Source organism: Phocoena sinus, chromosome 7 (genome assembly GCF_008692025.1).
Source record: "Phocoena sinus isolate mPhoSin1 chromosome 7, mPhoSin1.pri, whole genome shotgun sequence".
NCBI lineage: Eukaryota > Metazoa > Chordata > Mammalia > Artiodactyla > Phocoenidae > Phocoena > Phocoena sinus.
In genome coordinates, this window is record NC_045769.1 from 93,429,311 (window position 1) to 93,443,162 (window position 13,852).

The window sequence follows — 13,852 nt, forward strand, 5'->3', positions numbered from 1 at the left end:
TGGCTCACGGGCCCAGCCGCTCCGTGGCATGTGGGATCTTCCCGGACCGGGGCATGAACCCGTGTCCCCTGCATCGGCAGATGGACTCTCAACCACTGTACCACCAGGGAAGCCCAAGTCTGTCTAATTCTAGGGTTGAGAATGAGCTAATATTTTGATCTCCCTCTGCTTTGACGAACTCATTTGTTACTGAATTTGGGAGGGGGAAAATAGGTGAGAAAAGATAGACACCCCCCCTCAAAGTCTAAAACCCCATGTGAGCTTGTTGGTCACGTAAAATGTTATTTCATGTTCCATGCAATGTAATACAATATGTATTTACTAAACTCTATTATTGTCCTGCTAGAAGAGTGTGTGTCTCTCTCTTTCTCCCTCTCTCTCATTTTCTCCTCACACATATGTGCACACACACACACACACACATACACAGCACTAAGTATCTTCTGTTTATAAAATTAACAATTTTTGTGGCTTGGGCTTGGGTACTCACAAATCCTACAATTTACCCAAGGAAGGCAAAGTATGAATCAGAGGACAACGTGGGTATTCTCAACTGAGCAACTATTGCTGAGGTAGCCTCTTCACATAGGATAAGAAAACCCTAGGGAGCAAGCTGACTTATAAAATCTGTAGTTCCAAGTTGACATATTAAGATCACAACATTTAACTCTAACTCTAGGCTTTGTTTTAGTAATACAAATTAAATCATTCATAAATCTACCACCATGAGTCAAAAACCAATGAGTCAAAACCTCCTGAAACCATGCTTTCATTGAAAGTCATCTTAAAATTGGACCAAAGCCAAGGAAGTGAAAAATAATTAATTCCTTCTTTTTAATTGTAGAAAACTATTTAATAAACTGAAAGTAACACTCCAGCTAAAGCAAAACTAATTTATTCTATTTCTTTGTAGAAAGTACACTGAAAGTCTAAAAATAAACTTCTAATTAGAATGGGTACCTTGATTTCTGAAAGGCAACTCATTCACCTCTATAGGGAAATAAGGATTACATTGTGTTGCATTGTATTGTCTGAAGAGAATTCTAGAGATATGAGAAAGAAACCAGCCGGAAGTAAAAACATTTTGACAACAAAGAGCATTCACATTCAAGGAAACACAGACTTTTGCTAACAATAAACCATTATGAACATCCATGTAAGCCACAGGATTTATTTATGGTAATGTAGCTTGACTGTTGAATGAAGAGAAATAGTGTTTGAAAGCAACTTTTAGATGCAGACTAGAAGGCATAACAGTGGATTCCAGGCGTAAAAGACAGAAGAACCTCATGCATCAAATCTACATTCGATTCTTTTGTTTGCTTTTTTATTGATTTGATTTTGTTTGGTATGTTAGCTTTTTTTTTTTTTGCTGTACGCGGGCCTCTCACTTTTGTGGTCTCTCCCGTTGCGGAGCACAGGCTCTGGACGCGCAGGCTCAGCAGCCATGGCTCACGGGCCCAGCTGCTCCGCGGTACGCGGGATCTTCCCGGACCAAGGCACGAACCCGTGTCCCCTGCATCGACTCTCAACCACTGTGCCACCAGGGAAGCCCTGCTTTTTTTTTAAAAGACAGCCAAGACAACACTGTTTATGATAGACAATGGATAGGAACAATAGCATACGTATTTTGATATGAATTCAAAGTACACGGAGACTCCATATTTTGTTTGTTTGAAGTAAACTTTCTGGCTCAGATCACGCCCAGGGTGAGTGCCTTCTCCCTCCTCCCAGTTTCTGTTCTACATGAAGCTGTCATTCGACTGCATTTATAACCCCTGGAGCTTCATTTTCCTTTTCTAGATTTCTACTTAATTTACGACAGCTCTCTTCCTGAGCTGAAACTTTGAAGTGAAAAGAGGATGATGTTTGTGGTGGAAGCAGGCGGGCAGGTTCTGCACTCCTCTGCCTATATAGTTCAGCACTGAGAGGGATGGACAGAAACCTAAGGAAGTGAAGGGAGTCAGGGTCTGAGTTCTCTCCCAAAGGGCTGAGCATGGATGTCCTGGAGAGGCTGGTCTCAGCGGTGAACAATCAGTGTCCCTACCGGTTCCTGCTGCCTTCCAGCACCACTGTCCCCTTCCCCTTCCAGATACCTCCTGACCTGAAGGGGGCTGATGAATCCACAGGCTGCTGCGTGATTGAAGGACCAATCTGATACAAACTGGGCCATCAGACTCTCTTACTTGGTAAGCAGAATAAAGACCCTGAAGGGAAGGAAGCTTCTATGGGTGCTGGGTTCTTGACTTCCCTGGTGTTTTGTAGAGTAAGGACTAGAGAGTCATTCTTGGGCTCTATAACTGCTACTTATGAGAGTAGAGATTCAAAGGAAGCCTGTTAGAAGGGGCAGGACAGCAGGTATACGCAGAGAAGCAGAGATGGAAGAATCACACTGATTCTGACAGTTGAAGAGAGAACCCTCAGCTCCTGTTTGCATTTCTAGTTATTATGTGTCCATAAATTTTCTTTTTCTTATTTTCGGACATCTGTGAGATTTCCTGTTCTAACTTCCCAATAAGCCTCTTTTTACTTACTGTAGATTGGAAAGCTTCACAGAAAAACCTTTGATTCTTGAAAACCAAAATAGACTTGATTAGAACAATACTGTAGAGGGAAGTTACACCTTTTTTAAAGAATCCATTGGCTCATAGTTAAATTAAATATTTCTACAGGTCAGTGGTCCTCAAAGGTTAATGTTTCTTAAAATGACTAAGGCAGTTGGTTTGAAAATGCAGATTTGGAGGCCCCAATCCTGACTTCAAAATCAGAATCTCTTAGGGTTTTAACAAGCATTCCAGGTAATTCTGAGCTAGAATTCCATGGGCCACACTTTTAGAAACTTGTTCAAACTATTCTAAGTTTTACCCCTTAAACAATCCAGGCCACTGAAAGACTGCACATGACCGTAATTCTGCATTTCAACATCATACCCTTCAGTCATATATTAAAAAGACTCTATGACTTTAATGCACTTCCTATAGACATATTGCCTCAGTTGATGACCTCAGTTAAAATGTGGAGTTCCAGTAGGAAATTATTTTTAGGAATTAGCAATCAAATAGCCTTTGCTTACGACTTCATTGAAATATTAATAACCAAAAGAACAGACTGACTGCACAAAAGAATGACTGAATGAATGAGTGAGTGAATGAATGAATGAATACAAGGGACGGAATGTGTTTCCACTTTAACCACATTTGCCAGGAAACCAGAGACAGATTTGATTCCCGAAATCCCACATCTTCTATTGCCGCCATCATCACGTGTTACAGAAGATATTCAGTTGTAAAGGCAGATCACCTTTCCTTTCAGCAGTCTGTGAGGTTTTGCTTAAGCACGTAAGTTCTAACTAGCATCCATTTATTTGACACAGATATACTGAATTCTATTCTGTGTTAAGTTTCTTATGAGGCATTTTGGGAAAGAAAACTGAAAACGGTTTAGCTCTCAAAGACTTCGTGTCTCTTCGGAGGGACCCAAAACACGTTTACCAAGAGTGAGAATGCAAGCCATTCAGACAGCGTTATGAGACTCAGGAGTGAGAAGTGGTTATTTCCAGCAGAAGGATCAGGCCAAGTTCTCTGGAGAAGGTGGGGCTTTACATCTGGTAAGACGGGCAATGAGTAGAGATGAGAAAGGTACTCTAGGCAGGGTGGAATTCTGATTTTCCTTACTACCTTTCCTTATAGCTCCTTGAAGCTCTGCAGAGCGCATACTATATTTTGTAACTGCATATTCATTTAGGCAATTATATATTCAATGCCTCCATCTTCCGTCACTAGACGGCACTCACCACAGCAGAGGGCTGTGTGCGTTTTCCTCACCACTTTACACCTATACTTACAGTACTTAACACAGCGTCTAGAACACAGTGATGGTTCAGCAAATACCTGCTACCGAATGAGTGGTTAAGAGCCTAGGCTTCCTCGTGCTTTTGCCATTTATTCGCTTTGCAATCTTGGGACCCACAGCTAAGCCTCTATGTCCTCCTATGTAAGATGGGGTCGTAATAGTCCTTTCCATATAAACGTGAGGTAACAAATAGGACAATGTATGTCAATAAATTATAGCTATTATCACTTTGATAGGAAGAGGCAGTGATGTGAAGCAAAGTAGAAGTTACAGGCTTTTAGCAATAAGCGTTTGAACTTGTCTAGATTTTTTTCCTGTAACTTTACAGGCTCACCAGGCAAAGCAGCGTAGCAAGTTTAATTTAAACTGGGTATTTGGACCTGGTCTTTGCTCCTGTTGGACGAGGTGGCCAGGAGGGCTTCCCTTGAAGATCCCGTTGCTTCTTTTATGGAATAGGACTAAGAGAACGGCTGTTCCTTTATCACGAAACTGCCCTGATGGTCAATGAGAGAGCACACGTGAAAGCTCTGTGTGACAGATCTGTGCTGTACAGAGCCTGTGCCTCAGGTTTGAGAGTACCTGGCTCTGAATCCTTGAATTGCTAGTAAACAAGGAAGATGAGCTGTGCCTCTGTGAAAACAGGGCTTGTTGTGGCATGAAATCAGGCAGTCTCTCAGGTCAGAGAAATCTGGATTCCAACCCTGGCTCTAGATCTACCACCTGGGGCCACTGGAGGAAGTAAAGAAAAATCCCAGCTGGCGATACTGTGAACTCCAGGTCCCTGTAAATACACATCAATCTCTGGTCCAGAAAGAAGGGGGGCTAGAGGGTAGGAGGAAGAGTGTGGACTGAGAAGGCGACCCAGTCAGCTATTAAGTGGACTAATATTCGCTCTGAGCGAGGGGTGTGGGTAACGCCCATTAAAAGCCCCGCCCTCTGAGCAGCAGCTCCCCTCATAACCCAGTGGTGTTCTGAGTACTGGGGCTATGTAGTGATCTCTAGGCTTTAAATTATAGACTAAAGGGGGCACATCCTCCCCAATGGAGCCTATAAAAACAAAGGCACCTATACTCTGTGTATTGGGGCTGTGGCTTGGGATGTATATGTAAGATACACATCTTATTTTATTTAGTTTTTCAAAAACACTTGGGAATAGAAAACGTCCAAAATTTATAGAGGTTGTAACCTAGATTTAAATTAAGTCACTTTCTCAAGGAAAGTCATTAGATGATTATATTGCCTTCAACACTATTTTGGGGGCTGGTGTTCCAGGACCCAAATCTTCATTACTCAAACACAAGAGACTCTTCATTCTTTTTTTTTTTTTAAACAATTCCTAAGATTTTTAAAAATTAATTAATTAATTTATTTTTGGCTGCGTTGAGTCTTCGTTGCTGCACGTGGGCTTTCTCTAGTTGTGGCGAGTGGGGGGCTACTCTTAGTTGCGATGTGCAGGCTTCTCATTACGGTGGCTTCTCTTGTTGCGGAGCACAGGCTCTAGGCGGGCAGGCTTCAGTAGTTGTGGCGTGCGGGCTCAGCAGTTGTGGCTTGCGGGCTCTAGAGTGCAGGCTCAGTAGTTGCGGTGCAAGGGCTTAGTTGCTCCACGGCATGTGGTATCTTCCTGGACCAGGGCTCGAACCCGTGTCCCTGCACTGGCAGGCAGATTCTTAACCACTGCGCTACCAGGGAAGTCCCGACTCTTCGTTCTTTGGGTATAAATTAGTACTCCATCCTCTATTTCCCAGGTGGAGAAAAGTACAGATGATGGGCCTTAGGGGGGAAGGAAGGGACCATATGCACTTGAAAGGAGTAAGTAAAGAGAGAGGCTGATGTTAGTATGCCTTTGAGTGGGAGAAAGGTGATTTTTGACCTATTTGACATTCTGAATGACCAATACCTCTTCCCCTAATTGGCCTGGACGCACTGAACACTCTGTTAATGCTTTGATTTCATCTAAATGGAAGCAAAATCTTTAGGAATTAGAGCTGGTAGTAAGACAGATATGGAGTTCATTTAGTCATTCATTCAACAATTACTAAACACCCATCATGTGCCTTCTAGATTTTATAATCTAAGAAAAATACAGACATGGAAACAAGTGCATTATACCAGCACATGGATGACTAGACAATGCAGGATAGCAACAAAATAAAAGACACAAGTTCCCCAGTCTTAAGGAACTTACATCATCGTCAAAATTGCTGCCATGTGTCCTATTCTCATTTAATCCTATGAATTGGGTGCCAATATTACCTCATTTTAGAAAGGAGAAAACTGAAACACAACGAAGTTTAAAGTGCATCTAATACGACTTGTACAGCAAAGATCGGATTTGAACCAAGGAAGTCTAACTTGAGGTGCCATGTTCTTCACCACCAAATAGTACACCACCTGGACATTAAAAAAACATTACTGTCTTTGACACTGGAAACTCAAGATGTAACTCCAGGAGGTTTGACGCAGGAGCAAAGGATCCCACCAAATAAGGTTGCCTAGCAATTCCCAGCAGTAGTTTGCCTTCGGCCTTCCTATTGCCATGACACTGCTCGCCAGCAGGCCCCTTAGAGATGAAAGTTAAAGGAGCTCCCTCAGCCTTAAATTATTAAGACTGACAAATAATTAATCATTAGCTCCATGGTTTCTAGGAATTTACAGAAAGACCTATTTTGAATATGCCACATTTTATCCACTCAAGTGTCTAATAACTTTACCTCTTACATATTTTTCCCTTCCATGGAAGTGATATACACATCTGGGAATCATGACAAAATTAGCCACTGGCAGTAAAAAGGGGGGTAACAGTAAAACAAGCAAAACAAGGGTGGCCATGAGCGGATGGTAATTTTTACTTGGTGATGGCTGCATAAGAGTGCATTCTACTAATCAGTAATATTTTATATTAGCATTATATTAATTTATGTAGATGTCTGAAATTTGTATTATTAAGTGTTGAAAATATAAAGTGAGCTCCTTTAAAGGTAGCTTGAGAGAAATCTTGGAAAATCAGTACTGATTTGTGACTTCAAAGTAAAAACATTAAATGTGATAGTTGTGAGATCAGTGGCCAAGATAATTAATTTCCAATATTACCCAGGCAAACAATTATCAATGATAATTGATAAATGTATTTGAAGATACCCTGAAAGGATAAAGCACTAAATGAGCGTGCCTCATCCCTGCCCACGTGTAAGAGTCACTTATGGTGAGTTTTAATACTGCAAAGTTCCCTTCAACGTGAAGAGATTCTAACGTAGGATGAGGTGAGGCATCTGTGTATTGAAAAAACTCCATGGGGCTACCTCTACAATGAACAAACTGTAGCTATTATTAGGCAAACGGTATTGAGTAGTTATGCAGGTATTTGCGTTATAGGCTGAAGGAAGAATAGAGAAATTAGTAAGAACATCACCAAAGAATGGTTCTTGATCACTTGGCTAATTTTTTGCTGGGACTTAAAATTTGGAGAGTCCACAGGAGCGCCACAGGTTGAGAGTTATTTGATCTTCTTCGAAGAATGTGGGACCACCATTCATCCTTTAAGGAGAGACTCAGATGAACAGGAATAAGAAGACAGGAAGCAAGGCTAGCCACTAGCTAGAGATTGTTCATGGCTTGAGAATACTTTTAAGTTGTAAGGATTTTTAGATCATGAACACAGCCAGAAGCAAATAAAACCTCATAGAACTCACCCATTACTAACACACAAATCACTCCTGGTACACTCTGCCCCTGGGAAACCACCTTGGCTTTCTGAGACGTTCAGAATGGATTTGGTTTGGGATTCACATAATCAAGTGATTCCCTGGTCATACCAAAAACCTATTAAATCGTAATACCTTGGAGCAGGCCCCATGCATTGGGATATTTAAGAAATCTCTAGGTGATTCCATTGTGCAGCCAAATTTAGGGACTAGGAGTATAAGCTCTTCTCCACTTCGATGACGCAACCTGAAACCACAGGTGCAAAAGAGTTCCCCCATCCTCATTAGTGGAGGTTGCCACCTACTCAGGCCCATCCTTCTCTTGATCTCTCAGTTTAGGTTAAGCCACTTCACTCCACCCCACACCCCGATCTACCTGTGTCCCCACCTGTTGGTCTGTCCCTAGTCCACTCTTTTCACTTTATAACTCTGACCATGTCACTGCCTTGCTAAAAAGTGCCTAACCCCACCTCTACCTGGAGCTTTGTAATCAACATACAGGTTATCACCTTGGCGCTTGTAGAAAGGTCTAATTCCAGGTCCAGGTATACTGAATTAGAACGTACATTTTAATTAGATCCCCCAGGGACTTGTAAAAGCATTTCATTTTGACCAGTACTGCTTTAAAACACTATTTCCCAAAGTATCTTTTGAAGGATGTTCCCGAGAGCAGAGAATCTACTGCCTGGATTCAAAACCACACTCTTCTCTCTCTTCACAGGACATCTGTCCATTCAAAACATATTAATTGAGTGACAACTCTACCTTTTACTATGCTGGGATTAGAGGATCTAGTGGTGAAGATGACAGAAGTGGTCCCTGCACTTGTGGACGTACACTCCAGCAAAGGCAACTCTAGCAAAGGCAACAGGATGCTGTGGGATGACCTAGTCAGTAAAGTGCATGGGGAGGGTCTACTGCTGTCTAGGAGATGAACACAACGTTCCCGGGGAAAGGCTGCTATAGCGGGTCCCTGCTGATCTAGAGGTCAGAGGACCAAGAAGGAAGCGCAGCTGAACACAGCTCCAGCACCACACAGGGCAGGTGCAAAGGCTTGGAACGACGATAGAACTGCCTGCCCCATGCCTACCCAAAATACATCACCATTCAGCTTCTTACAACACAAATTTTTGGAAACATCCCATAGTTATTGAGTCAGAATATCTAGTCATGGAGTTGAAAATCTGCCTTTTAATAATGCTTCCAGGTGATTCAGAACTCCATCATCATAGATTATTTTATCTTCTTGCATTTTCCCAGTGTTTATCTTTAAGAGCTTGAATGTTTTGCAGGTACATTACTATTAAAATTTCAAAAGCCAACCTGCTAGATGTTACCTTTCAAATGGTTCAGAATAGAGATCACAGCTTTTCTGTCCTACTCTGTCTGGAAATGACATTCCCCTGGCTACTCTACAAACCCTGTTTATCCAGATCAATCACTTTGAATTTTCATTTAAGAAAATAAGTTTTGGAGCGCCTCTGGAAGAGATTGCTATCTCCACCCCTCAAAAGATCAGATAAACATTCCACTGTATTTTCAAAGCTCTTTTGTATTCCACACATTTAGTTCTGATTCTCTCCATAAGCAAAGTTTACTGGATGCTACTCGGTTAACACTGACAAAGGACAGTTGAAATGGCAGTTAGAAAACCTTACGCAGGTGCCCCATCACTGAAATACAAGATACCGATGATGACCATCTCCAAGAGCTGTCATAACCCCCTTGACAATCACTGAGAGGCGGTTTGAAGTGGCAGGCAGATCTGTGTCAATATTGGCTATATTGTCATGCCACCGCCACGAAGATGTGGGAGTCAAAGAGCAACTGGGGGATCCTAGATGCACAGGGCCGGAATTTTCCGAGGAAAAGTGTTAGTAATCTCAATCTTTGTGGCAGGTTGTCTCTTCGCAGAACTGCACGCTTCCCTCTCCCTTCTTGCAGGAGGCTAGTGCAGAGATACAGTGAGAGCCAGGCCGTGCTTGAGAGGACGTGACAGCCAAGACAAGGCCAGGGAGGTGTGGATGAGACTCATTTTACTCTGAGCACTAGGGTCAATATTCTTCCATCCTTCCTTTTCCTGGATGTGCCTTTTCTTGCTATGACAGTGGTATGATCCATAGGACCAAGGCTAGGGTGTCAGACTAGGGGAAATGGACCAAGTTATGAAGTTTAGGTCTTAGGCCAGAACGGAACTTTGGGACTAGGAGTTTTTGGATCTCCACGTGTTCTAGCTCCATCACGGGACTGAAATAAGTGTAGGGGAAAAGACCTTGTCTAAGAAAGGCAATAATTTTACAAAGGTTCTCCTGTGTGTTTATTAGGACTTAGCTATTAAGTAAACTGAATCACAGCACTCCAAATACACCCAGATGTATAAAGCATCACCGTTAAAGAGTAAAGAAATAGAAATCATATATTGCCAATGTCTGTACCTGTTCAACACTTTTTAATGTATTGGCCCCTATTCTTCTGTAGGCTTATATTTATCAGTGAAGTGCATATAGTGTTTAAGGCCCTACATTCTAATGAAGATACCTGAGTCAGGCTTAAGCACACAGGAGCCACAAAGGAACTGTGATGGTATTCATGCTTTATAAGGAACCACGTTTGAATGGCCGTTCAAAATGCCACAACAGGGTTAATAGAAGATGAGGACCCCTACAACGCACACCTGTAAAATAATGGCATGTAATATGTTTTCCCTGCCAAATCTTAATGGATCTGGAAATCCAAGACTTCATTTACAAATGTCACAAACTTTGCTCCCAGGGTGACATGCAAATGGAAAGGAAGGGAGCCCCCATACCACCATCTCTCGCTTATTTAGCAGTGGGAGAGGCATTCAGGAGATCAGGAAGGAAAGAAAACACTGAGAAAATAGCGTCCACCTACCTGGTTGGCACAGCCTCGGGCAGGGCGTCCACTCACTGAAGGCGGTCACAAGACAGTCTTTTTTGCACGGGAGCAGGCAAGGGCGTACTGTTTCCGGCCGAGTAGATTCCGGACATCTGCCAATGTGAAGAGACCAGATCAATATTTCCTGGAGAAGGTAAGTGGTTTGGCCTAGAACCATAGGATTTCAGAACTGAAAACACTGAGACCCTGTTGTTCCTTTTACACACGTGGGAAGAAAGACCCAGGAGGAGAAGCTACTTGCCCAAGGGCTCAGAGCCAGAGGCAGAGCACAAAACAGACTTCATCTCCCTTGATCCAGAGACCAAAATATTTTTCACTAGACCAGGAAAGGAATAACAATCGCTGAAACCAATGAAAGACAAATCCTAAGTGAATTTCTCCCCATTGCATGAATTCAAATAACATTTGATTTTTTTCAGAGTGGACAAATCTGATATATTTTTTGAAAAGTGTTTTATCCAGGGTAATACATCAATTCAGTGATATTGTACAAGGCAACATGTGGATATACTGGGAAACAAAAAACAGTGAAGACCACTGAAAATAATATACATATTTGATAATTAACATGATTTTAGAATATTGAAGTAATTGGCAGGTGTCTTTTTAGAACATGTAAATTGATGAGTTAGAATAAGCAAGACGTGAGAATAGTATGTTTGCCTGCAAATAACAAACACACTAACAAGTGAAACATTTCAATTCTGATATTTTGCTGATAATGTAATATTCAGACTTGGGAGGAACGTAGTCAGTGGATGCATAATCACTTGGAAGAACTAAAGTCTCAGAAAATGGCAAGCAAGTTTTTTTTGGTTTTTTTTTTGCGGTATGCGGGCCTCTCACTGCTGTGGTCTCTCCCATTGTGGAGCACAGGCTCCGGACGCGCAGGCTCAGCGGCCATGGCTCACGGGCCCAGCCGCTCCGCGGCACGTGGGATCTTCCCGGATCGGGGCACGAACCCGCGTCCCCTGCATCTGCAGGCGGACTCCCAACCACTGCGCCACCAGGGAAGCCCAAGTTTTTGTTTTTATTTGCATGCTTATCTGCTTCTTTTTATGAGTGCAGGGGGCTAAAATCCACATTTATTATCTTATAAAGCAGTGATATGCTAAGAGGAAAAACAGGAAAGCACTCTGCAACTTATATTTGCATTTTAAAATTCTTTTTCCTATAAATTTCTTATAAAGCACAGAGATGCAGTGTGTATAAAGCCTGAGAGCATGAACTTTGGTATTGGATAGTCAGTGGTGAGTGAAGTGCTTTTCCCACTTTCTTTCATTTATTCCTAAGGACAGCAGTGAAAGGCATTATAATCTTCATTTTCAGATGATGAACTGAGGTGCTGAAAGAATAAGTAATGGATCCAAAGTCACATGGATTAAGTAAATTAAATTATTAGTAATTTAATAAAGTATTGATTATCAATAAATTAGTGGCATTATTATTAATCATCCTTAATACACACAAAAAAACTGTCTATCAAATAGATCAATGAACCTAAAAATAGAAAGAAAAAAGAGTGTCTTTCGAGGAAATAGCATTATTTAAACAAGATATTCTAGTAAGGAAAATTTATGTCATACTTTAGTAGAACTAGCAAAAAACACTACACTCATTCCCAAGTCCTGTGTTCGTACCCTGAAAGCTCCTAAAATTAAATTAAACTGCTATTTATTCTATCTCCTCTCCAATCTCTCCTGGTATCTAGCTGGAAATGAAAGTACAACGTGAGGAATGTCATTTTCCTGTGTGCTCAGCAAGGCAGCAGGGCTTGGGGGTGCAGGGAGCCAGCTAGGACACACTCACTCAGACATCCACAAATAGCTCAGAAATGCTTGCGGTGCTGGTTTGGTTTCAGGCTTTCTGGGAGAGTGGCTTTTTCTGCAGGGACTTTGTTCACTTCAATTAGCAGTAGGTGTTAATCTCTTTTTTAAAAAATATTTTAGATATACCTTTATTGAGGTAGAATTGATACAGAAAGAACTGCACCTATTTGCATAATTTGATGAGTTTGGACATATGCAAACACCTGTGATACCATCTCCACAATCAAGGTAATAGACATATCCAACACCTCCCAAAGTGTTCTTGTGTCTCTTGGTTTTTGTTTTTATTTTTGTGTGTGTGTGGTGTTAATCTCTTTTGGGGAACTGATATTGCCTACTTTTCAATTTATACTTTATTAACAGCACTCACAATAAATATTCACTGGGCACAATGTCAACTCTTCGTGACATGGTGCCCTTTCTCTATCTGTGTTGTTCTTCTAGGTCCACAAGTGAGAAACGGTATCACACCCTCAATGGCAAAGGTCAAGCTCAGGTGTGTAACCTGAGCTTGACCTTTTATAGAGACCATGAACTGAGGGCTTTCCTGAAATGTGATCCCTGGTCTGATAGGTGCCAAATATTCTCTTAGGAGTGAAACTGTCTTTTTGTTCATTTCTTTTCCCAATAATGTTGACCTTTTCATTAGAGGTTCAACTTCCTCCTCCCTTCTATTTACATGCTGTCTACCTCTCCCAGGATCATCACATTTCTTTTGTTGTTGTTGTTGATTCAATTAAAATATACTTGCACGCAAACTTTCAAAATTACATTTATTTTTGTATATAGTCCTATCTATACTCTTGAGATAATGTACATACCAATAAAAGATAAATTAAAAAATGAGAATCAGAACTGTAGGGTTAAAATTGGTTTGAAAAGTCATTTACCCCAACCTCTCATCTGAGTTTTCTTTTTTTTTTCATTTTTGAATTTATTTTTTTATACAGCAGGTTCTTATTAGTCATCAATTTTATACACATCAGTGTATACATGTCAATCCCAATCACCCAATTCATCACACCACCATCCCCATCCCCTGCCACTTTCTCCCCTTGGTGTCCATACGTTTGTTCTCTACACCTGTGTCTCAACTTCTGCCCTGCAAACCAGTTCATCTGTACCATTTTTCTAGGTTCCACATACATGAGTTAATATACGATGTTTGTTTCTCTCTTTCTGACTTACTTCACTCTGTATGAGAGTCTCTAGATCCATCCACATCTCAACAAATGACCCAATTTTGTTCCTTTTAATGGCTGAGTAATATTTCATTGTATATACGTACCACAACTTCTCTATCCATTCGTCAGTCAATGGGCATTTAGGTTGCTTCCATGACCTGGCTATTGTAAATAGTGGTGCAATGAACACTAGGGTGCATGTGTCTTTTTGAATTATGGTTTTCTTTGGGTATATGCCCAGTAGTGGGATTGCTGGATCATATGGTAATTCTAGTTTTAGTTTTTTTAAGGAACCTCCATACTGTTCTCCATAGTGGCTGTATCAATTTCCATTCCCACAAACAGTGCAAGAGGGTTCCCTTTTCTC

The 13,852-nt window shown here is 41.4% G+C and overlaps 1 protein-coding gene across 1 annotated transcript in view; it reads right to left on the minus strand.

The window, feature by feature from the left end:
- The window catches only part of THSD7B (thrombospondin type 1 domain containing 7B), a 900,946-nt gene that overhangs the window by 397,233 nt on the left and 489,861 nt on the right, over nucleotides 1–13,852 (minus strand). The window contains exon 10 of the mRNA XM_032638606.1: nucleotides 10,449–10,564. Within this exon, the coding sequence (XP_032494497.1) occupies nucleotides 10,449–10,564 (116 nt within the window). The remainder of the gene's footprint in view (nucleotides 1–10,448; nucleotides 10,565–13,852) is intronic.